Here is a 25,450-nt window from a genome sequence, read left to right as displayed (position 1 = left end):
GCCGGTATAGACCCCCGGGTAGTCGGCACAGACCCCCGGGCAGTCAGCACAGACCCCCGGGCAGTCGGTACAGACCACCGGCAGCGCCGGCACAGCCCCCTGGCAGGCCGGTACAGACCCCCGGCAGTCCGCTCAGACCCCCGGACAGTCGGTAAAGACCACCCGGCAGGCCGGCACAGCCCCCCAGCAGGCCGGTACAGACCCCCGGGCAGTCGGCACAGACCCCCGGGCAGTCGGCACAGACCCCTGGACAGTCAGCACAGCCCCCCCAGCAGGCCGGTACAGACCACCGGCAGGCCTCTCAGACCCCCCGGACAGTTGGTACAGACCACCCGGCAGGCCGGCACAGCCCCCCAGCAGGCCGGTATAGACCCCCGGGCAGTCGGCACAGACCCCCGGGCAGTCGGCACAGACCCCCGGGCAGTCGGCACAGCCCCCGGTATATGTGGTATATATGTAGTATGCATGTTGCATGCATGTAGTATATATGTGGTATATATGTAGTATGCATGTTGCATGCATGTGGTATATATGCAGTATGTATGTATGTTGCATGCATGTAGTATATATGTTGCATGTATGTAGCATGTATGTAGTATGTATGTAGCATGTAGTATGTATGTAGTATGTATTTTTTTTTCTTACATTCAACACATAGGCCGGATGATGGGACTACTACTGTCCCATCATTGGCTAATGTGTCAATCACCGTCATGGTAGCAGGCATCGCCCGATGGGACTTGTAGTCCCATCGGACGATGCCTGCACAGACCCCCGCAGCCTGCACAGACCCCCGGACAGTCCACACAGCCCCCCGGCAGGCCGGTACAGACCCCCGGCAGTCCGCACAGACCCCCGGGCAGTCGGCACAGACCCCCGGACATTCGGCACAGCCCCCCGGCAGGCCGGTACAGACCCCCGGACAGCCTGTACAGACCACCGGCAGGCCGGTACAGACCCCCGCAGCCTGCACAGATCCCCGGACAGTCTGTACAGACCACCGGCAGGCCGGCACAGACCCCCGGGCAGTCGGCACAGACCCCCGGTATATGTGGTATATATGTAGTATGCATTATTTCCCTCTACTCCTCTTTGGTCAGACCTCATCTGGAATATTGTGTCCAGTTTTGGGCACCACATTTTAAAAAAGACATCAACAAACTGGAGCAAGTTCAGAAAAGAATGGTGACCGGTCTGCAAACCCTGTCTTATGAGGAAAGGTTGCAGGATTTGGGAATGTTTAGTTTGCAAAAGAGAAGACTGAGAGGAGACTTAATAGCTGTCTACAAATATCTAAAGGGCTGTCACATTGTAGAAGGATCAACTTTATTCTCATTTGCACAAGGAAAGACTAGAAGCAATGGGATGAAACTGAATGGGAGGAGACACAGATTAGATATTAGAAAAAACTTTTTGACAGTTAGAGTGATCAATGAGTGGAACAGGCTGCCACGAGAAGTGGTGAGTTCTCCTTCAATGGAAGTCTTCAAACAGAGGCTGGACAGACATCTGACTGGGATGATTTAGCGAATCCTGCTTTGAGCAGGGGGTTGGACCAGATGGCCCAGGAGGTCCCTTCCAACTCTACGATTCTATGATTCTATGATTCTATGTTGCATGCATGTAGTATATATGTGGTATATATGTAGTATGCATGTTGCATGCATGTGGTATATATGCAGTATGTATGTTGCATGTATGTAGCATGTATGTAGCATGTAGTATGTATGTAGCATGTATGTAGTATGTATGTAGCATGTAGTATGTATGTAGTATGTATGTAGCATGTAGTATGTATGTAGTATGCATGTTGCATGCATGTATGTAGTATGTATTTTTTTTTTTTTTTTTTACATTCAACACATAGGCCGAATGATGGGACTACTACTGTCCCATCATTGGCTAATGTGTCAATCACCGTCATGGTAGCAGGCATCGCTCAATGGTTCTTGTAGTCCCATCGGACGATCCTGCACAGACCCCCGCAGCCTGCACAGCCCCCCGGCAGGCCGGTACAGACCACCAGCAGGCCGGTACAGACCCCCGGCAGGCCGCTCAGACCCCTGGACAGTCGGTACAGACCACCGGCAGGCAGGTACAGCCCCCCAGGCAGCCCGGTACAGAACCACGGCAGTCCGCACAGACCCCCGGGCAGTCGGCCAGACCACCGGCAGGCCGGCACAGTCCCCCGGAAGGCCGGTACAGACCCCCAGGCAGTCAGCACAGACCACCGGGAGGCCGGTACGGACCCCCGGCAGTCGGCACAGACCCCCGGCAGGCCTGTACAGAACCCCGGGCAGTCGGCATAGACCCCCCCGGAAGGCCCGAACTGACGGCGCATCATGATGCGCACAGACCGCGCATCATGATGACGTCATTTCGGCAGCCAATCAGAGCCACAGCATTGAAAAAATATCGGTACTCAGTATCGGAATTCCGATACAGCGAATATCGGCCGATACCCGATATTTGCAGTATCGGAATGCTCAACACTACTCAACACTAATCAAGAGTAATAAGATTCTGTTTTATGTGGCCCACCCTGTAGTAAAGTAGACCCTAGATGGATGATGTAAGTAGACCCTAGATTGATGATGTACCTTCAGAATCATCTCCTATGATGGGATCATGACACAGTATGTTCTTTTCTTGAATCTGTGCACAAAGAAAGTGTAATGGAGCCGTTCACCAACCTTTGTAAGATCTGAACTTTTGTACCAAAAAATCTGATTCTTCAGAAATCTTGTTTTCAATGGTTTCCTTCCCCATTCCAAAATCTCGAAGTGTTGACAGAGTAAACCGTCTCATTGCTCTCCAGTTATCATTGGAAGCAAAAAGAATTCCTGAAGACAAATTATATAAGAAGGTAAGATATTAGAGAAGTAAGGTGACAACTAACACTTTACAGTGGAGGAAAAAAATATTTAGTCAGCCACCAATTGTGCAAGTCCTCCCAATTAAAAAGATGAAAGAGGCCTCTAATTGATATCATAGGTAGACCACAACTATGAGAGTCAAAATGAGAAAACAAAATCCAAAAAATCACCTTGTCTGATTTGGCAAGATTTATTTTGCAAACTATGGTGGAAAATAAGTATTTAGCCATTAAACAAAAGTTCATCTCAATATTTTGTTATATATCCTTTGTTGGCAATGACAGAGGTCAAATATTTTCTGTAAGTTTTCATAAGGATGGCACACACTGTTGGTGGTATGTTGGCCCATTCCTCCATGCAGATCTCCTCTAGAGTAGTGATGTTTTGGGCCTGTTGCTGGGTAACATGGGCTTTCAAATCCCTCCAAAGGTTTTCTATGGGGTAGAGATCTGGAGACTGACTAGGCCACTCTAGGACCTTCATATGCTTCTTACAAAGCCACTCCTTCATTGCCCTGGTGGTGTGCTTGGGATCATTATCATGCTGAAAGACCCAACCACGTTTCATCTTCAATGCTCTTGCTGATGGAAGGAGGTTTGCACTCAAAATCTCACGATACATGGCCCCATTCATTGTTTTGTGTACACGGATCAGTCGTCCTGGTCCCTTTGCAGAGAAACAGCCCCAAAAACATGATGTTGTCATCCCCATGCTTCACTGTAGGTATGTTGTTCTTTGGATGCAACTCAGCACTCTGTCTCCTCCAAAGATGATGAGTTTTGCTTCTACCAAACAGTCCTACTTTGGTTTCATCAGACCATATGACATTCTCCTAATACTCTTCTGGATAATCCAAATGCTCTCTAGCAAACTTCAGATGGGCCCTAACAAGTAGTAGCTTAAGCAGGGGGACACATCTAGCACTGCAGGATATGAGTCTCTGGCAGCGTAGTGTGTTACTAATGGTAGCCTTTGTTATGGTGGTCCCAGCTCTATGCAGGTCATTCACTAGGTCCTCCCGTGTGGTTCTGGGATTTTTGCTCACTGTTCTTGTGATCATTTTGACCCCATGGAGTGAAATATTTCTTGGAGTCCCAGATCGAGGGAGATTAACAGTGGTCTTGTATGTCTTCCATTTTCTTATTATTGCTCCCACAGTTGATTTCATCACACCAAGCTGCTTGCCTATTGCAGATTCAGTCTTCCCAGCCTGGTGCAGGGCTACAATTTTGTTTCTGGTGTCCTTCAACAGCTCTTTGGTCTTTACCATAATGGAGTTGGGAGTGTGACTGTTTGAGGTTGTGGACAGGTTTCTTTTATATTGATGACAGTTGCCATTACCACAGATAATGAGTGGAGGCAGGAGGAGCCTCTTAACCCCTTTACCTCCAAGGGTGGTTTGCACGTTAATGAATGGGCCAATTTTTACAATTCTGACCACTGTCCATTTATGAGGTAATAATTCTGGAACGCTTCATGGATCCTGGTGATTCTGACATAGTTTTCTCGTGACAAATTGTACTTCATGATAGTGGTAAAATTTCTTTGATATGACTTGCATTTTTTTGTGAAAAAAAACAGAAATTTGGCGAAAATTTTGAAAATTTAGCAATTTTCCAAATTTGAATTAATTAAAACAGAGAAGTATATCACGCAAAATAGTTAATAAATAACATTTCCCACATGTCTACTTTACATTAGCACAATTTTGGAACCCGCTTTTTTTTTGTTTTTTTTTGTTAGGAAGTTAAAAGGGTTAAGAGTTGACCAGAGATTAAACATTTTTACAACACCATTTTTTTAGGGAACACATCACATTTGAAGTCACTTTGAGGTTTCTACCCCTAAAGGTGCTCTGAACCACATTGAAGAAGTTTTATAACCCTTCAGGTGCTTCACAGAAATTTTTGTAATGTTTTAAAAAAAAATTAATATTTAACTTTTTTTCACAAAAAAATTACTTCAGATTCAATTTGCTTTATTTTACCAAGGGTAACAGGAGAAATTGGACCACAAAAGTTGTTGCACAATTTGTCCTGAGTACGCTGATACCCTTTATATGCAGGTAAACCACTGTTTGGGTGCACGGCAGAGCTCGGAAGGGAAGGAGCAACGTTTGACTTTTCAATGCAAAATTGGCTGGAATTGAGATCAGACGCCATGTCGCGTTTGGAGAGCCCCTGATGTGCCTAAACAGTGGAAACTCCCCACTAGTGATACCATTTTGGAAAGTGCGGAACTTATCTAGATGTGTGATGAGCACTTTGAACCCCCAAGTGGTTCACAGAAGTTTATAACGTAGAGCCGTAAAAATAAAAAATCTTATTTTTTTCACAAAAAATGATCATTTTGCCCCCAATATTTTATTTTCCCAATGGTAACAGGAGAAAATGGACACCAAAAGTTGTACAATTTGTCCTGAATATGTTGGTACCCCATATGTGGGGGTAAACCATTGTTTGGGTGCATGGCAGAGCTCGGAAAGAAAGGAGCACCGTTTGACTTTTTCAACGCAGAATTGGCTGGAATTGAGATCAGACGTATGTCGCATTTGGAGAGCCCCTGATGTGCCTAAACAGTGGAACCCCACCAATTCTAACTTCAACCCTAACCCCAACACACCCCTAACCCTAATCCCAACCCTAACCTAACCCTAACCCTATCTTTAGCCCCAACCCAAACCCTAACTTTAGCCCCAACCCTAACCCAAACTTTAGCCTCAGCCCTAACCAGAACCCTAACCCCAACCTTAACCTTAACCCTACCCTAGTGGGAAAATAGAAATAAATACATTAAATAAATTTTTTATTTTATTATTTTTCCCTAAGGGGGTGATAAAACGGGGTTTGATTTACTATTTATAATGGGTTTTTATAGCGGGTTTTTATGTTTGGCAGCTGTCACACACTAAAAGACAATTTTTATTGCAAAAAATAATTTTTGCATCACCACATTTTCAGAGTTATAATTTTTCCTTATTTTGGCGCACAGAGTCATGTGAGGTCTTTTTTTTACGGGACGAGTTGACATTTTTATTGGTACCATTTTCGGGCACATGACATTTTTTGATCATTTTTTAATCAGATTTTTGGGAGGCGGAATGAACAAAAACCAGCAATTCATGAATTTGTTTTCACTGCACATGACAGGAAGTCTCGGAGGTCTGGTAACCCGGATGTCGTCACAGCTGACAGCCCCTCTGCCTGCTCCTGAAACGCTGCAATCATGTTTGACTGCAGTGTGCCGTGGTTAAAGAAAAATGGGCATAAAACACCATATAGATATAAATCCAAGCCTGTGCAATAAATTATGTAAAATAAAATGTCCAAAAAATGTATAAATGGCTGACCATTCGTAACTATGACCAAAAAAAGAGAAAAAAAACATCTAACAAGGAGTAAAAGAATGGCAACAAAGCAGGGAAAAACTGAACAGAAATTATAAAGGAGAATATTAAAAAGTGCCTTTATTAAAATGAATGGCAAGTTGGTATAAAATACAAAAGTGTCCGCACAAAGGTGGCAAAAAATAGTATCTAACAAATAATAATAACAAAAATACACAGTAAAAAAATCAATGAATATACAGTATATATAATAAAAATAAAATAAAAAAGCTACAGACCGCCACACACTATCAAAGAAACATGACAGATAGAAAGATCAATGTATTGCACAAAATAAATGATATTGTATATAAGCAAATGCCAGTATGTGATCAAATCAGGCAGTACATTGGATGAAAACAGACCAGGTAGTGAGGTACATATGGGAAATCAGATAAATGATCCAATGCACAGTGCATATAAATATATGAATTAGTAATCATGGAATAACATGTTAAACGCTGTACAAATAATTACAAACAATGTCCAAGAGTAGAGTTGAGCGAAACGGGTCGAAAAAATTCAAAAGTCGCCGACTTTTGGCAAAGTCGGGTTTCATGAAACGAAACCCGACCCTAGGATGAGGTCGGCCACGAGGTCGGCGACTTACGCGCCAAAGTCGCGTTTCAAAAGTTTGTTTTGCGCTCTTTTTCAGCCAATCAGGATCCACGGACACTGTGGGCAACGTGATGACATAGGCACGGGTCACCACCATCTTTCAGAAGGGCATGCAAGTGATTGGCTTGCTTTGGTGGGCGTCACAGGGGGTATAAAAGGGCATGCACGCCGACCGCCATCTTACTTCTGCCGATCTTAGTATAGGGAGAGGTTGCTGCTGATTCTGTAGGGAGAGCGTTAGGCAGGGAAGAAGACAAAAAAACTGCTTCTGCTGCTAGCGATTTGGCCTGCACAACACACAAGTCACTGTGTTTGCAGTGCAAGGGGAGGCTATATTGTGGTGTATCAGTGGTGTTGGTTGTTGGGCTGCCTTTTAAGGCTTCCTGACACGCTGGCATTGCTGTTTACCCACTGCTCCGCAAACTGCTTTTTTAAAAGCAATCCAATCTCCCTTATCCTCTCGTCACTTTGGTCACAGGCAGCTGTGCCATCGAGCGTGTCACATAGCGCTCAGATATCAGTGGGCCACACACAATCCACAAGTGTCCACTGTCCACAAGTGTACGCAGAGATTCAAAATCTCCATTATCCTCTCGTCACTTTGGTCACAGGCAGCTGTGCCATCGAGCGTGTCACATAGCGCTCAGATATCAGTGGGCCGCACACAATCCACAAGTGTCCAGTGTCCAAAAGTGTACGCAGAGATTCAAAATCTCCATTATCCTCTCGTCACTTTGGTCACAGGCAGCTGTGCCATCGAGCGTGTCACATAGCGCTCAGATATCAGTGGGCCGCACACAATCCACAAGTGTCCACTGTCCAAAAGTGTACGCAGAGATTCAAAATCTCCATTATCCTCTCGTCACTTTGGTCACAGGCAGCTGTGCCATCGAGCGTGTCACATAGCGCTCAGATATCAGTGGGCCGCACACAATCCACAAGTGTCCAGTGTCCAAAAGTGTACGCAGAGATTCAAAATCTCCATTATCCTCTCATCACTTTGGTCACAGGCAGCTGTGCCATCGAGCGTGTCACATAGCGCTCAGATATCAGTGGGCCGCACACAATCCACAAGTGTCCACTGTCCACAAGTGTACGCAGAGATTCAAAATCTCCATTATCCTCTCGTCACTTTGGTCACAGGCAGCTGTGCCATCGAGCGTGTCACATAGCGCTCAGATATCAGTGGGCCGCACACAATCCACAAGTGTTCACTGTCCAAAAGTGTACGCAGAGATTCAAAATCTCCATTATCCTCTCGTCACTTTGGTCACAGGCAGCTGTGCCATCGAGCGTGTCACATAGCGCTCAGATATCAGTGGGCCGCACACAATCCACAAGTGTCCAGTGTCCAAAAGTGTACGCAGAGATTCAAAATCTCCATTATCCTCTCGTCACTTTGGTCACAGGCAGCTGTGCCATCGAGCGTGTCACATAGCGCTCAGATATCAGTGGGCCGCACACAATCCACAAGTGTCCACTGTCCACAAGTGTACGCAGAGATTCAAAATCTCCATTATCCTCTCGTCACTTTTGTCACAGGCAGCTGTGCCATCGAGCGTGTCACATAGCGCTCAGATATCAGTGGGCCGCACACAATCCACAAGTGTCCAGTGTCCAAAAGTGTACGCAGAGATTCAAAATCTCCATTATCCTCTCGTCACTTTGGTCACAGGCAGCTGTGCCATCGAGCGTGTCACATAGCGCTCAGATATCAGTGGGCCGCACACAATCCACAAGTGTCCAGTGTCCAAAAGTGTACGCAGAGATTCAAAATCTCCATTATCCTCTCGTCACTTTGGTCACAGGCAGCTGTGCCATCGAGCGTGTCACATAGCGCTCAGATATCAGTGGGCCGCACACAATCCACAAGTGTCCACTGTCCAAAAGTGTACGCAGAGATTCAAAATCTCCATTATCCTCTCGTCACTTTGGTCACAGGCAGCTGTGCCATCGAGCGTGTCACATAGCGCTCAGATATCAGTGGGCCGCACACAATCCACAAGTGTCCACTGTCCACAAGTGTACGCAAAGATTCAAAATCTCCATTATCCTCTCGTCACTTTGGTCACAGGCAGCTGTGCCATCGAGCGTGTCACATAGCGCTCAGATATCAGTGGGCCACACACAATCCACAAGTGTCCAGTGTCCAAAAGTGTACGCAGAGATTCAAAATCTCCATTATCCTCTCGTCACTTTGGTCACAGGCAGCTGTGCCATCGAGCGTGTCACATAGCGCTCAGATATCAGTGGGCCGCACACAATCCACAAGTGTCCACTGTCCACAAGTGTACGCAGAGATTCAAAATCTCCATTATCCTCTCGTCACTTTGGTCACAGGCAGCTGTGCCATCGAGCGTGTCACATAGCGCTCAGATATCAGTGGGCCGCACACAATCCACAAGTGTCCAGTGTCCAAAAGTGTACGCAGAGATTCAAAATCTCCATTATCCTCTCGTCACTTTGGTCACAGGCAGCTGTGCCATCGAGCGTGTCACATAGCGCTCAGATATCAGTGGGCCGCACACAATCCACAAGTGTCCACTGTCCACAAGTGTACGCAGAGATTCAAAATCTCCATTATCCTCTCGTCACTTTGGTCACAGGCAGCTGTGCCATCGAGCGTGTCACATAGCGCTCAGATATCAGTGGGCCACACACAATCCACAAGTGTCCAGTGTCCAAAAGTGTACGCAGAGATTCAAAATCTCCATTATCCTCTCGTCACTTTGGTCACAGGCAGCTGTGCCATCGAGCGTGTCACATAGCGCTCAGATATCAGTGGGCCGCACACAATCCACAAGTGTCCACTGTCCACAAGTGTACGCAGAGATTCAAAATCTCCATTATCCTCTCGTCACTTTGGTCACAGGCAGCTGTGCCATCGAGCGTGTCACATAGCGCTCAGATATCAGTGGGCCGCACACAATCCACAAGTGTCCACTGTCCACAAGTGTGTGCAGAAATTTTAAAACTCCCCTGTCCTATAGACACCTTGTACCTTGTTTTACATTACTATATAGTTTGTTGGATTTTGTCTACATTTCTACCAAAAATGAGGAAGGCTGGTGGAAGAGGCCGTGGAATTGGGCGGGGGTTGGCAGCTGGTAATGATGGTGTTGGTGGTGGATCTGATGGTAGTGGCAAGAGCAAAATAGGACCGAATGCAGGAGGTGCTGACCCTGCGTCATCGTCTGGCTACATAAGGCCTCGAACGCTTAGTTTTCTAGGAGTTGGCAAACCGCTTTTAAAGGCAGAGCATCAGGAAAAAGTTTTGTCTTACATTGCTGACTCAGCCTCCAGCTCTATCGCCTCCTCTTCTTCAGCTGTAAAAAGTAAAAGCACTGAGTCGCCATTGGAGGCTCATGTTCATGAACCACACCTTTCCTTGTGTCCTTCACCCCAACCAAGATTGAAGGATGACGCAGGCCATACTACTGATTACTCCATGGAGCTGTTTTCACATACCATGCCTGGATTATCAAGTCAAATGGTGAATTACCCAGGCCAAGATGAATCTGACATGGAGTGCACTGATGCACAGCCGCTGATGGATGATTCTGCTGGTACATTCACTCAGAGCACTACATTGTCCTCGCAGTGTACAGAGCCAGATTTTGACCCTGATGAGACTCAGGTGCCCCTTCCCGCACACTATACCACCATACACGGTGACACAGAGAAAGGTGCACATGACATAGAAGAGGAGGTGATGGATGACCCAGTTGTTGACCCAGATTGGCATCCATTGGGGGAAGAGGGTGCTGCTTCCAATAGCTCAGATGAGGAGCATCCACAGCAGACATCGATATCGCAACAGCTGTTATCTGGCAGGCCCGGAGAACTCCAAAGACAGGTTCCAAACATCAAAAGAGTTGCTGGACAGCTTGTCCAGAGGGTCAAAAGATCACAGCGTGCTAGGCCGCAAAATGTCTGCCAAAGTAGGAAGAGTGCAGTGTGGCACTTTTTTGAACAAAATCCTCATGATCAGGCCAAGGTTATCTGTAAGAAGTGCGCAAAGACCTTTAGCCGAGGGAAAAATCTGAAAAATTTGAATACCAGTTGCATGCTTAGACATTTAACCAGCATGCACTTGCAAGCGTGGACACAACACCAAACCTAAAGTGCCACATGTGCAACTGATCACAACGAAGGTAGTCAGCAACGCTACATTGTTTCCCCCACTGTAAGCCCACCGGTTAGCACAGCAGCAAATGTTGAAGTGTCGTTGCAAGGCCACAGCAGTCAGGGAATCCCACTGTTATATCAACGAAAGACTGATTCTAGGCCATCAGAAAGAACACCAACTCCATCACCATCATCAACCCTCTCTCAGTCCGCCCTGTCCACCGCTACTTCCACCATATGCAGCTCTCAAGTCCAGCTCACCCTCCCAGACACTATGAGTAGGTCAAGAAAGTACTCAGTCTCTCATCCGCGTACACTGGGTTTGAACGCCCACATTGCCAAACTAATCTCGTTTGAGATGATGCCCTTTCGGTTGGTGGAAAGCACAGCTTTCCGCGAACTCATGGCCTATGCAGTACCACGCTATGACCTACCCAGTCGCCACTTCTTCTCTCGCAAAGCCATCCCAGCCCTCCACCATCATGTGAAAGACCGCATTGTCCATGCACTCAAGCAGTCAGTGAGCGGAAAGGTGCACCTCACAACTGATGCATGGTCCAGTCGGCATGGCCAGGGCCGTTACGTGTCCATCACTGCGCACTGGGTTAATGTGGTGGATGCAGGGTCCACAGGGGACAGCGGTGGTGGGACAGTGCTGCCTAGCCCACGGTATAGGAAACAGTTGGCTGTAGGCGTTCGACCCTCCTCCTCCTCCTCCAGAAGCGACAGCTCGTCCACAGAGCGCAGTCGTACGAGCACTCCATCTGCAGCTGCCACTGTTGCACACGATGTGTCCCCCTATCGAGCAGCTGGTGGAAAGCGTCAGCAGGCTGTGTTGCACATGATGTGTTTGGGCGACAGACACACCGCCGAGGTGCTGGCCGAGTACTTGAAGCGACAAACTGAGTCATGGCTGGGCAGTGTACATCTTGAGGCAGGCAAGGTAGTTAGTGACAACGGCCGTAATTTTGTGACAGCCATAGCCCTTTCAAAACTCAGCCACATACCTTGCTTGGCTCACACCTTGAACCTGGTGGTGCAGTGCTTCCTCAAAAATTATCCGTAGTTAACAGCCCTGCTCCAGAAGGTGCGAAGACTGTGCGCGCACATCCGCCGGTCGCCTGTACACTCCGTTCGTATGCAGAAGCTGCAGCGATTGCTCCACCTTCCCAACCACCGCCTCATTATCGACATTGCAACAAGGTGGAACTCCACCTTGCACATGGTGGAGCGGCTGTGCGAGCAGAGGCAGGCCATAATGCATTTGTGGGAGGATACACGGCCAGGCACTTTGAGAGCAGACATGGAGTTGACAGGCGTGCAGTGGTCGAAGCTGAAAGACCTTTGTAAAGTCCTTCAGTGTTTTGAGGAATGCACACGGCTGGTAAGCGCAGACGACGCCATCCTAAGCATGAGCATCCCACTTATGCGTCTGCTCATGCAAATTTTGACGCACCTTAAGGAGCAGGCGTCTGCAGCCAATGTTGATGAGGAGGAAGAGGAGGAGGGAATCCTTGATGACATTCAGCCATTGTCTGCTCAGGGACCTCTCCTGGACGAGGTGGAGGAAGAAGAGGAGGAGGAGGAGGAGGATGATGGGGATGATTACTTAGGGGAGGAGGATGCATCTCGTGGGGCAAGTGAAAATGTTGGCGTGGCAAGGTCTGGTACAGGGTTTGTGCGTGACTGGAGGGATGTGGATTTGCCAGAAAGTGATCCTCCACCCAGCACTCGCAGTGTATCATTGACACCGGGAACATTGGCCCACATGTCAGATTATGCCTTGCGGATCCTAAAAAGGGACCCCCGCATTGCCAAAATGATGAACGATGACGACTACTCGTTGGCCAGCATCCTGGATCCACGCTATAAAGGCAAATTACAAAACATCATGCCGCAGGAGAACCTTGACCTAATATTGGCTAATAAACAAGCAACTCTGGTAAATCGGTTGCTTGAGGCATTCCCAGCACACAGCAGCGGTGATGGTTCTCACACGAGCCGTACGGGCCGGGGGCAGCTTGGCAGAGGTGTTCGTGGTGCACACAGCAGAAGTGGCGTTGGAGACAGGGGTTTCATGACAATGTTGTGGACTGATTTTTCAAATACCGCTCACACAACTGGTAATACTGCATCGATGGAAAGTGACAGGAGACAGCAGTTGTCAACTATGGTTACAAACTACTTTTCCTCCCATATCGATGTTCTCCCACACAGGTCATTCCCCTTTGACTATTGGGCCGCTAAACTGGACACCTGGCCTGAATTGGCCCAATATGCCTTACAGGAGCTCGCTTGCCCAGCTGCAAGTGTGCTATCGGAAAGAATCTTCAGTGCAGCTGGATCAATCCTGACAGAAAAAAGGACCCATCTGTCAACCCAAAATGTGGATGATCTAACCTTTACTAAAATGAACCACGCATGGGTTTCCAAGGATTTTGTCCCACCTTCCCCTGATGACACATAGGGTGACAGAAAAATGGCTTGCTTTGGTCCACCTCTTCCTGGTACTTCACCTATTTCGCCTTTTGCATCAGTTGAATGTCCAACATCAACATATGCCACTTTCTAAAACTCCCTAACTGTGCTGCCTCCCCCCCATGGCCGGGGTCACCACCTAGCGCACGACACCGTGCGAGTGCCGTTGCCCTGGACAGGTGGGTAGGCCGACTCTTGGGCGCGGGCACTGGCACAGGGTCCCTCATAGTGCAATCAAGTGTCTCTGACGGCGGTGGTGCACACCCGCCGTCAGACACACCGCTATACTATGAGGGGCCCAGTGCCAGTACCGACGCCCACGAGTGGGCCCCCCTTGCTTGGCCAGGGCCCCAGCATTTGCAATCTTTACCTCTCCCTGCTCCTCCGCTGTGTAATCTGGGCCGTCAAATCCATACTGTGCCTGACGCCGTCTGAGCCTGCCTCCTGAGACATATATTTTGAATGTGTACGCTATCCATACATGTTATCCGGGGATACGGTACCCCTTCTAACCTTTGTGCAATGACGTGCAATCCATACTGGGCCTAACACCGTCTGAGCCTGCCTCATGCTGTATAGACATATATTTTGAATGTGTACGCTATCCATACATGTTATCCGGGGATACGGTACCCTTTCTAACCTTTGTGCAATGACGTGCAATCCATACTGGGCCTAACACTGTCTGAGCCTGCCTCATGCTGTATAGACATATATTTTGAATGTGTACGCTATCCATACATTTTATCCGGGGATACGGTACCCTTTCTAACCTTTGTGCAATGACGTGCAATCCATACTGGGCCTAACACCGTCTGAGCCTGCCTCATGCTGTATAGACATATATTTTGAATGTGTACGCTATCCATACATGTTATCCGGGGATACGGTACCCCTTCTAACCTTTGTGCAATGACGTGCAATCCATACTGGGCCTAACACCGTCTGAGCCTGCCTCATGCTGTATAGACATATATTTTGAATGTGTACGCTATCCATACATGTTATCCGGGGATACGGTACCCCTTCTAACCTTTGTGCAATGACGTACAATCCATACTTGGCCTAACACCGTCTGAGCCTGCCTCATGCTGTATAGACATATATTTTGAATGTGTACGCTATCCATACATGTTATCCAGGGATACGGTACCCCTTCTAACCTTTGTGCAATGACGTGCAATCCATACTGGGCCTAACACCGTCTGAGCCTGCCTCATGCTGTACAGACATATATTTTGAATGTGTACGCTATCCATACATGTTATCCGGGGATACGGTACCCTTTCTAACCTTTGTGCAATGACGTGCAATCCATACTGGGCCTAACACCGTCTGAGCCTGCCTCATGCTGTATAGACATATATTTTGAATGTGTACGCTATCCATACATGTTATCCGGGGATACGGTACCCCTTCTAACCTTTGTGCAATGACGTGCAATCCATACTGGGCCTAACACCGTCTGAGCCTGCCTCATGCTGTATAGACATATATTTTGAATGTGTACGCTATCCATACATGTTATCCGGGGATACGGTACCCCTTCTAACCTTTGTGCAATGACGTGCAATCCATACTGGGCCTAACACCGTCTGAGCCTGCCTCATGCTGTATAGACATATATTTTGAATGTGTACGCTATCCATACATGTTATCCAGGGATACGGTACCCTTTCTAACCTTTGTGCAATGACGTGCAATCCATACTGGGCCTAACACCGTCTGAGCCTGCCTCATGCTGTATAGACATCTATTTTGAATGTGTACGCTATCCATACATGTTATCCGGGGATACGATACCCCTTCTAACCTTTGTGCAATGACGTGCAATCCATACTGGGCCTAACACCGTCTGAGCCTGCCTCATGCTGTATAGACATATATTTTGAATGTGTACACTATCCATACATGTTATCCGGGGATACGGTACCCCTTCTAACCTTTGTGCAATGACGTGCAATCCATACTGGGCCTAACACCGTCTGAGCCTGCCTCATGCTGTATAGACATATATTTTGAATGTGTACACTATCCATACATGTTATCCGGGGATACGGTACCCCTTCTAACCTTTGTGGAATGACGTGCAATCCATACTGGTCCTAACACCGTCTGAGCCTGCCTCATGCTGTATAGACATATATTTTGAATGTGTACGCTATCCATACATGTTATCCAGGGATACGGTACCCTTTCTAACCTTTGTGCAATCACGTGCAATCCATACTGGGTGTGAGAACGGCTGGCGAGCTGTTAAGCAAGCTACAGCACCTGTCCAGACAAGTACAGGGATTCCCTAGCGAGGACACTTATTTGATTGTTTTCTATGTTGGGACAGCAATTTTTGGGGAGCACTATACTCTGGAGAATGATAGATGGGGCCCACCATACACTGGAACATTCCAAAGGTGGACATCAGACACTGGAGCAGCATTTACAGGGCCCATTATACACTAGAGCAGTAGAAATGGGGCCCATTATGTTTGGAGCATTATTTGGGCCCATAAGACAGTGGAGCTTCATCCATGGGGACCAACATATACTGTAGCATTATGTGGAGCTCATCATATACTGTTTCAAACATTATATGGGACCAATGATTTTGTATGGAGAAATAGATGGGCCTCGTCATGAGATGTAAAAAGTGAGGTATTTTTCATTGTACTATACCGCTATTTCTCTGCCGTATCGGAGCATGATGAGTTGTGGTATGTGTTAAAGGGGCGCTCTTTCGCCCAGGGCACATGAAAACCTGCAGCCAGCCCTCCCCCCCCACAAATTTAGCCAAATAACCCCCATTTTTCAGTGCGTAACTTGTATTATGAAGTTAATTAAGGTTGACAAGCTTAAGTAAGAAGAATTGATGCTTTTGGCATTCAAATGGGCACTGTAGGTGTGTTTCCTGTCCTCTCACTGCCGACTTTTATTCCCCATTGACTTACATTGGGTTTCGTGTTTCGGGACGACCCCGACTTTTCCCTATAATCGGACGATCTTGCTCGACCCGACTTTTGGAAAAGTCGGGTTTCACGAAACGAAACGCGACCCTAAAAAAGCAAAAGTCGCTCAACTCTATCCAAGAGTACCTGGTGATGATGTGATGGCAGTCAAAGGTTATGCGGAGCACATCGTGACGCACGTTTCCGATCGGCATCCTTCGTCATTCATTTTAATAAAGACACTTTTTAACATTCACCTTTTTATTTTCTGTTCAGTTTTTCCCTGCCTTGTTGCCATTCTTTTACTCCTTGTTAGGTGACTTAGTGCTGGGTGTCAGCTGTGAGAATCAGCTAATAACAGGCCACGATCAACCGCTTTCCCCCCATGAGCGTGGCTGATCAGTGATGACGTACTATTTCGTCCATGGGCATTAGGTCTCAGGGCACATGGGCGTAATAGTACGTCCAATGTCAGGAAGAGGTTAAAGAAGAATTTACAGGTCTGTGAGAGCCAGAAATCTTGCATGTCTTTAGGTGGCCAACTACTTATTTATCACCATAATTTGCACAATAAATCTTGCCAAATCAGACAAGGTGATTTTCTGGATTTGTTTTCTCATTTTGACTCTCATAATTGTAGTCTACCTATGATGACAATTTCAGGCCTCTCTCATCTTTTTAAGTGGAAGAACTTGCACAATTGGTGGCTGACTAAATACTTTTTCCCCCACTATATATATATATATATATATATATATATATATATATATACATACAGTATATATATACACTAGTTAACTCAGAAAACCTTAAAGACCCAAAAGGCAAAATTTCTAAAGTGTCAAAAACTATTTTATTTTTACTAACAAACCAGTGTCTACTTAAAATGAAGAATATTTAGAATTGCGAGTCCTCAGTGGTTGATACCTTTTAATGGCTAACTGAAAAGATGGTAACAAATTGCAAGCTTTTGAGACTACGCAAGTCTCTTCATCAGGCTAGACTAATACAAAATTTGAAGAATAACATATTTATACACAAGACAGCACAGAAATAACTGAATAGATAAGACAAGTGATGTGAAGCGGAATAGTCATTGAGGGAGAGAGATAAGCATAAACATTGGAGCAGTTTATAGAAAAGCAGTGTGAAGGTTTTATTGTCCTCTGATTGCCAGTCTGGTTCAGTGTTGTGATGACCCCAGAAGGTCTGAGGGGCAAATTCCTAAATTGATGTAAAAAGATATAAATCCATGCGACACATTAATACCTGCACTGAATGTGTCGAAAGTTTTCATAAATTTGTACTCCGAGTTTCTTCTCTCTCTCTGAGACTTCAAGTTACCTTATTATACAAATAATTTAATGTCCATCATGCTATGACCGGGGATACAAAAATGTTTTGCCACAGGTAGATCCATTCTTTTTTCTCTTATTGTGTGGCGATGAGAATTCATCCTTGTTCTCAGCTTTTGCCCGGTCTCCCCCACATACAGACCCCCAGTAGGACATTTAGTACAAATAATTAAGTACACCCCATTAGATGTGATGCAGCTGTGAACGTACCTGAGATCTTGTAGTCCTGATGTGAGTTGGGGATCTTTATCTTGTCTGTGGTCAATATAAATGGACAGGTTTTACATTTTTTTCTGGTTGCAAGGAAACGTTCCTGCAGCTGTTGGAGATGACAGGGAGCTTCTGACAATTATGGTTCTTAAATTTGGAGGCTGCCTAAAACACAGCAGTGGGGGTTCTGGAAATATGGATTGTAATCGGGCATCTTTTTGCAGTAAAGGTTGCAATTTCCATGCAGCTCCCCTTAGCACCTCCAGATTTGGATTGTAGGTGACCACTAGAGGCACCCGGATATTCTCTTCTTTAGCTTTGTAATGTAGCAGGTGATTCCTTGATATTCTGGTGGCCCTTGTAATTTGGTTTTCAATTGTTCTTGGATGGTAGCCCTGATTGAAAAAGGTTTTTCTGAGTCGACCAAGGTGTTCATCTCTATCCATGGGGTTGGAACATATACGATTGTATCTGATGGCTTGGCTGTAGATAATAGAGTTCTTTATGTGTTTTGGATGGAAACTGTCCCACTTAAGGTATGTTGGATGGTCGATTGGCTTCTGATACAGGGATGTCTCTATTTCATTGTTTTTTAGCTTAATGATGGTGTCTAAAAAGTTAATTTCAGTGCTGGAAAAGTTGAGTGTTAAGTTGATGGTGGAATGAAATTGATTAAACTGTTCGTGGAACGTCTTTAGCTGTTGCTCAGACTGATGACTAAAATATCATCAATGAAGCGGTAGTAGGCCAGAGGCGTGATGGGACATGTGGACAAAAAGTCGCTTTCAAGCTTGGCCATGAAAAGATTTGCATACTGTGGAGCCATTTTACTTCCCATAGCTGTGCCAGTCTCCTGTAATTAGATATTTATTGTGAACTCATTTTCTGGTCTGCCTCTGGTTTCTGGTGAGGGAGCTGGTTGTGCTGACAGAGGAGTTGTGAGTTCTCTTTCCAGGCTCCTTCTGGTGGTGGCAGGAGGTAGTGAAGCTGATCTAATTAACAGAGACCTGCCACCTGATAATGAGGAAGAGGATTGGACATCTGGAGTCTCAGACTGGATTTAAGACAGCCGACTCCCTATTCCCATTCTGGTGATTTTTTTCCTGCCTCCTGAGGTCTTAGTTTCCAGCTCAATTCCTGCCTTCTCAAGCTAAGTGTTCTCTGCTAATGTTCATATTTGTTTTGGTTTGGTCTATTCCGTTTTTTGTGTGGTCAGCCAGCCCCGGCTGGGGCTGTGCTGAATTTCCATTCTTATGTCACTGTATGTGCCAGTTTGCTTTTTGTCTCTTATTAGATTGGCCTCTTTTTGCTCTGTCCTCAGAATATGCCAGAGTGCTGATATAGTGGGAGAAGTCTAGTGACTTCAGGGTATTTTTTTCTATCAGAAGTGTTGGACATTTTTGCAGGGTTTTTCGGCATGATTGCAGACAGTATCTTTCCTTTCCTGTCCTTTCTAGCTAGTGTGGGCCCCATCGTTTGCTCAGCCTATTTTCCTACCTGTGTTCGTGTTTTCATCTTGTCTCACCGTCAATACATGTGTGTGGGCTGTCTATTCCTTTGGGGTCTGCTCTGGGGCAGTTTTAGATTTCCCCTTTTCTTGCTTTAGGCTTATTTAGTCCTCTGGCTGTGACGAGGCATCTAGAATCATCGTAGGTACGCTCCACAGCTGCTGTTAGTTGTGTGGTTAGGATCAGGGGTCTGAAATCCGCGTAGTTACCAGCCTCTCTGGTTTTCTGTGACTTGGCTTGATCTTGTTTTCCTCCTCAGTAACCCATTCATAACAGAATCATCAGCCATACTGCAGATTCCAGGGTACTCAAAAGCAGGGAAAAATTGTTAAAAATAAGTCAGAATTTTTTTTATACGTAATTTTTCCTCTTTCCTCTGGGGCCGTAGGAGGATTTTTTCTCTAATGGAGATTAAACAATTGTCTGATCGTGTGGAGCAGCTCGCTGCTGAAGTGCAGGAAATTTCTGCCTATCTCGCTCAGTCACATGCTGTTGAACCAAAGATCCCTACTCCTGATGTTTTTCCTGGGGATCGGTCTAAATTCTTGAATTTTAAGAATAATTGTAAATTATTTCTTGCCTTGAAGCCTAACTCATCGGGGAGCTCTGTGCAGCAGGTTAAAATTGTCATCTCCTTGCTGCGCGGCGATCCTCAGGATTGGGCTTTCTCTTTGACACTTGAAAATCCTATTCTGACTAATGTGGATGCATTATTTCCAGCCTTGGGGTTGTTGTACAGTTGTGGCCAAAAGTATTGACACCCCTGCAATTCTGTCAGATAATACTCAGTTTCTTCCTGAAAATGATTGCAAACGCAAATTCTTTGGTATTATTATCTTCATTTAATTTGTCTTAAATGAAAAACACAAAAGAGAATGAAGCAAAAAGCAAAACATTGATCATTTCACACAAAACTCCAAAAATGGACCAGACAAAAGTATTGGCACCCTCAGCCTAATACTTGGTTGCACAACCTTTAGCCAAAATAACTGCGACCAACCGCTTCTGGTAACCATCAATGAGTTTCTTACCATGCTCTGCTGGAATTTTAGACCATTCTTCTTTGGCAAACTGCTCCAGGTCCCTGATATTTGAAGGGTGCCTTCTCCAACCTGCCATTTTTAGATCTCTCCACAGGTGTTCTATGGGATTCAGGTCTGGACTCATTGCTGGCCACCTTAGAAGTCTCCAGTGCTTTCTCTCAAACCATTTTCTAGTGCTTTTTGAATTGTGTTTTGGGTCATTGTCCTGCTGGAAGACCCATGACCACTGAGAGAGACCCAGCTTTCTCACACTGGGCCTTACATTATGCTGCAACATAGTTATACTGTCAAAAATTCCAAAAGTGGGCAGTCCTTACTACATGGAATGATGGTGCATTGGCAACTCTCTTTCGGAAGGGTTTATCAGAGACGGTAAAAGAAGTTATGGTGGGATTTCCTGTTCCCTCTGATCTTGATGATTCTATGTCATTAGCCATTGAAGTTGATCAGCGTTTACGTGAACGTAAGACTACACAAGAGGCATTGCCACCTTTTGAACAAACGTCTGAACCTATGCAATGTGATAGGGTTTTGTCTAGGGCGCAACGTCAGGAGTTTAGAAGGCGTAATAAGCTGTGTTTTTTCTGTGGAGAAGCCTCTCATACTATTTCTGTATACCCTAAATGAGAGAAATGTTTTGCACACACATTTGCTGTGGGCGGTGTACAATCTAAGTTTCTTTTGGCAATTACTCTGATCTGCTCCTTATCCACATTTTCCTCTAAGGCTTTTGTAGATTCAGGAGCAGCTTTGAATGTGATGGATTTGGACTTTGCTAAATGTTGTGGTTTTCCTTTGATACCTCTGCGGATGCCTATTCCTTTGAGGAGTATTGATGCTACTCCTTTGGCGGAGAATAAACCTTAGTTTTGGACCCAGGTGATAATGCGAGTTGCCCCAGGCCACCAAGAAAATTGTAAATTTTTGGTGCTGCACAACCTGCATGATACTATTGTTCTGGGTTTGCCCTGGTTGCAAACTCATAATCCAGTTTATGATTGGAAATCTGTGTCTGTGGTGAGTTGAGGTTGTCAGTGTGTTCTTAGGGACACTCCTTTTTTCTCCACCTCTCCTCAGTCTCATGATATTCCTGATTATTTGGCTGATTTTTCTGATGTATTTAGTGAGAGTAAGTCTGCGTGTTTGCCTCCTCATAGGAGTTATGACTGTGCAATTGAGTTGATGCCTGGGTGTAAATTTCCCAAGGGTCGGCTTATCAACTTATCAGTACCCGAAAATGATGCTATATGATTCTATATTAAGGAGTCATTGGAGAAGGGTCATATTAGACCATCCTCTTCACCCTTAGGTGCTGGGTTTTTTTTGTGGCCAAGAAAGATGGTTCATTAAGACCTTGTATTGACTATTGTTCCCTTAACAAGATGACGGTTAAATATCAATACCCGTTACCCCTGATGTCTGATTTATTCTCCAGAGTTAAAAGTGCCTGCTGGTTTACGAAGCTTGACATCAGGGGGGCGTATAATCTTATTCGCATCAAGCACAGGGATGAATGGAAGATGGCGTTTAATACTTCAGAGGGACGTTTTGAGTACCTGGTGATGCCTTTTGGGCTCACTAATGCCCCTTCTGTCTTCCAATCCTTTATGAATGATATTGTCCGGGACTTTGTGGATAAGTTTTTGATCATCTATCTGGATGATATTTTGATCTTTTCCAGTGATTGGGATTCTCATGTGGAACATGTCCGGACTGTGTTCCGGATTTTGAGGGAGAATTCCCTGTTTGTTAAGGGATCGAAATGCCTCTTTGGTGTACAGAGGATTTCATTTTTAGGATTTCTTTTGTCTCCGTCGACTATTGAAATGGACCCGGCTAAGGTACAGGCCATTTATGATTGGGTTCAGCCCACTTCTTTGAAGGCTCTCCAGAAGTTTTTGGGTTTTGCTAATTTCTTCTTAAACTGTAAAGCGCTGCGGAATATGTTGGAGCTATATAAATAAAGATTATTATTATTATTCTATCGTAAATTTATAGGTAATTTTTCTGGTATTGTCAAACCACTGACTGATCTTACTCAGAAGGGCGCTGATGTGCTGAATTGGTCTCCAGAGGCTGTCTCGGCATTGCAGGAGCTTAAGCGGAGATTCACTTCTGCTCCGGTTTTACGGCAACGTGATGTCTCACTTCCATTTCAGGTGGAGGTAGATGCTTCTGAGATTGGTGCGGGAGCTGTTTTGTCCCAAAAAGATCCTGTGACTTCTAAAATGAATCCCTGTGCCTTCTTTTCTCGAAAGTTCTCCCCATCTGAACGCAACTATGACGTGCAGAATCGGGAATTGTTGGCCATGAAATGGGCATTTGAAGAGTGGAGACATTGGTTGGAGGGAGCTAGACATCAAGTTGTGGTCCTCACCGACCACAAGATTTTGATTTATCTGGAGTCGGCCAAACGCTTGAATCATAGACAGGCTAGGTGGGCCTTGTTTTTCACGCGTTTTAATTTTGTGGTCTCTTTTCTTCCTGGCACTAAGAATGTTAAGGCAGATGCCCTTTCTAGGAGTTTCTTTGCTGATTCTCTTATTGTGAACGAGCCTACTACCATCCTAGGTGAGGGGGTAGTTCTTTCTGCCATTTTGCCCGATTTGAGACGCGCCCTGGAGGAATTTCAGGAGGATAAACATGAGCATTGCCCTAAGGGAAAATTGTATGTTCCTGACCAGTGGAGGAAGAGAGTGATGTCTGAAGTTCATTGCTCCGCATTGGCTGGTCATCCAGGTATTTTTGGTACCAGAGATCCAGGTATTTTTGGTACCAGAGATTTCGTGAGTCGGTCTTTTTGGTGGCCTGCCTTATCTCGTGATATCAGGATTTTTCTCAGTCCTGTGGGACTTGTTCTTGGTCTAAACCCTGTTGTCATTCTAGTGGGTTGTTGATGCCCCTGCCGGTGCCCAAGAGGCCATGGACCCATATCTCAATGGATTTTATTTCTGATCTTCCTGTCTCTCAGAGAATGACTGTTATCTGGGTGAGTTGTGATAGATTTTCTAAGATGGTCCATCTTGCACCACTCCCAAAGTTGCCATCCTCCACAGCGTTGGTGCCCTTGTTTTTACAACAGGTGGTTCGGATGCATGGGATTCCTGAGAACATTGTGTCAGACAGAGTCCAGTTTGTTTCCAGATTCTGGAAAGCCTTTTGTTCCAGTCGGGGAATTCAGCTATCTTTCTCCTCTGCATTTCATCCTCAGACCAATGGGCAGACTGAGAGAACAAACCAGACTTTGGAGTCCTATTTGAGATGTTTTATATCTGCTGATCAGGATGACTGGGTCTCATTTTTGCCCTTGGCCGAATTTGCGCTAAACAATAGAGCTAGTTCTGCCACTTTGATGTCGCTCTTTTTCTGTAACTTTGGGTTTCATCCTCGATTTTCTTCAGGGCAAGTTGAATCCTCAGCCTGCCCAGGTGTGGACACTGTGGTAGAGAGAATGCAGCAGATTTGGGACCAAGTGGTGGATAAGTTGTCACGCTCTCAGGAAAAGGCCCAGCGGTTTTCTAACAGGCATAGGACCATTGGTCCCCGGTTTAAAGTGGGTGATATGGTTTGGTTGTCGTCAAAGAATATCTCTATGAAGGTTGCGTCTCCAAAGTTCAAGCCAAGATTTATTGGACCTTATAAGATCTTGGAGATTCTTAATCCTGTTTATTTTCGATTGGCTCTTCCAGTTACATTTAAGATCCATAACGTGTTTCACAAATCTCTGCCGCAGAGGTTTGTTGAGCCAGTAGTTCCTCTGGCGGCGCCTCCTGACCCTGTATTGGTTGAAGGCAATGTGGAATATGAGGTAGAGAAAATATTGGATTCTCGTTTGGCTAGACGGAAACTCCAGCATTTGGTCAAATGGAAGGGTTATGGCCAGGAGGATAATTCTTCGGTCTCTGCCTCTGACATTCATGCCTATAGATTGGTTCGTGCTTTTCACCGGGCCCATCCTGATCGGTCTGGTGGCATTGATGAGGGTTCGGTGACCCCTCCTCAAGGGGGTGTACTGTTGTGAACTCATTTTCTGGTCTGCCTCTGGCTTCTGGTGAGGGAGCTGGCTGTGCTGACAGGGGAGTTGTGAGTTCTCTTTCCGGGCTCCCTCTGGTGGTGGCAGGAGGTAGTGAAGCTGATCTAATTAACAGAGACCTGCCACCTGATAATGAGGAAGAGGATTGGACATCTGGAGTCTTAGTCTGGATTTAAGACTGCCTCCTGAGGTCTTAGTTTCCAGCTCAGTTCCTGCCTTCTCAAGCTAAGTGTTCTTTGCTAATGTTCATATTTGTTTTAGTTTGGTCTATTCAGTTTTTTGTGTGGTCAGCCAGCCCCGGCTGGGGCTGTGCTGAATTTCCATTCTTATGTCACTGTATGTGCCAGTTTGCTTTTTGTCCCTTATTAGATTGGCCTCTTTTTGCTCTGTCCTCAGAATATGCCAAAGTGCTGATATAGTGGGAAAAGTCTAGTGACTTCAGGGTATTTTTTTCTATCAGAAGTGTTGGACATTTTTGCAGGGTTTTTCGGCATGATTGCAGGCAGTATCTTTCCTTTCCTGTCCTTTCTAGCTAGTGTGGGCCCCATTGTTTGCTCAGCCTATTTTCCTACCTGTGTTCGTGTTTTCATCTTGTCTCACCGTCAATACATGTGTGTGGGCTGTCTATTCCTTTGGGGTCTGCTCTGGGGCAGTTTTAGATTTCCCCTTTTCTTGCTTTAGGCTTATTTAGTCCTCTGGCTGTGACGAGGCATCTAGAATCATCGTAGGTACGCTCCACGGCTGCTGTTAGTTGTGTGGTTAGGATCAGGGGTCTGCAATCCGCATAGTTACCAACCTCTCTGGTCTTCTGTGACTTGGCTTGGTCTTTTTTTCCTCCTCGGTGACCCATTCATAACAGATATTATTGTCAAAT

General features: G+C 45.8%; 1 protein-coding gene across 2 annotated transcripts in view; it reads right to left on the bottom strand.

Moving 5' to 3' along the window:
* Nucleotides 1–25,450, bottom strand: part of LOC141098582 (cytochrome P450 2K1-like) — a 132,467-nt gene that overhangs the window by 87,871 nt on the left and 19,146 nt on the right. For both annotated transcript variants that reach the window (XM_073586487.1, XM_073586488.1), the window contains exon 4: nt 2,694–2,843. In XM_073586487.1, the coding sequence (XP_073442588.1) occupies nt 2,694–2,843 (150 nt within the window). The remainder of the gene's footprint in view (nt 1–2,693; nt 2,844–25,450) is intronic.

This window comes from Dendrobates tinctorius, unplaced genomic scaffold (genome assembly GCF_039654945.1).
Source record: "Dendrobates tinctorius isolate UK_male_01 unplaced genomic scaffold, ASM3965494v1 ptg000093l, whole genome shotgun sequence".
Classification (NCBI taxonomy): Eukaryota; Metazoa; Chordata; class Amphibia; order Anura; family Dendrobatidae; genus Dendrobates; species Dendrobates tinctorius.
Note: the sequence above shows the minus strand (reverse complement) of the source record. Positions and strands in the feature narration are given on the sequence as shown.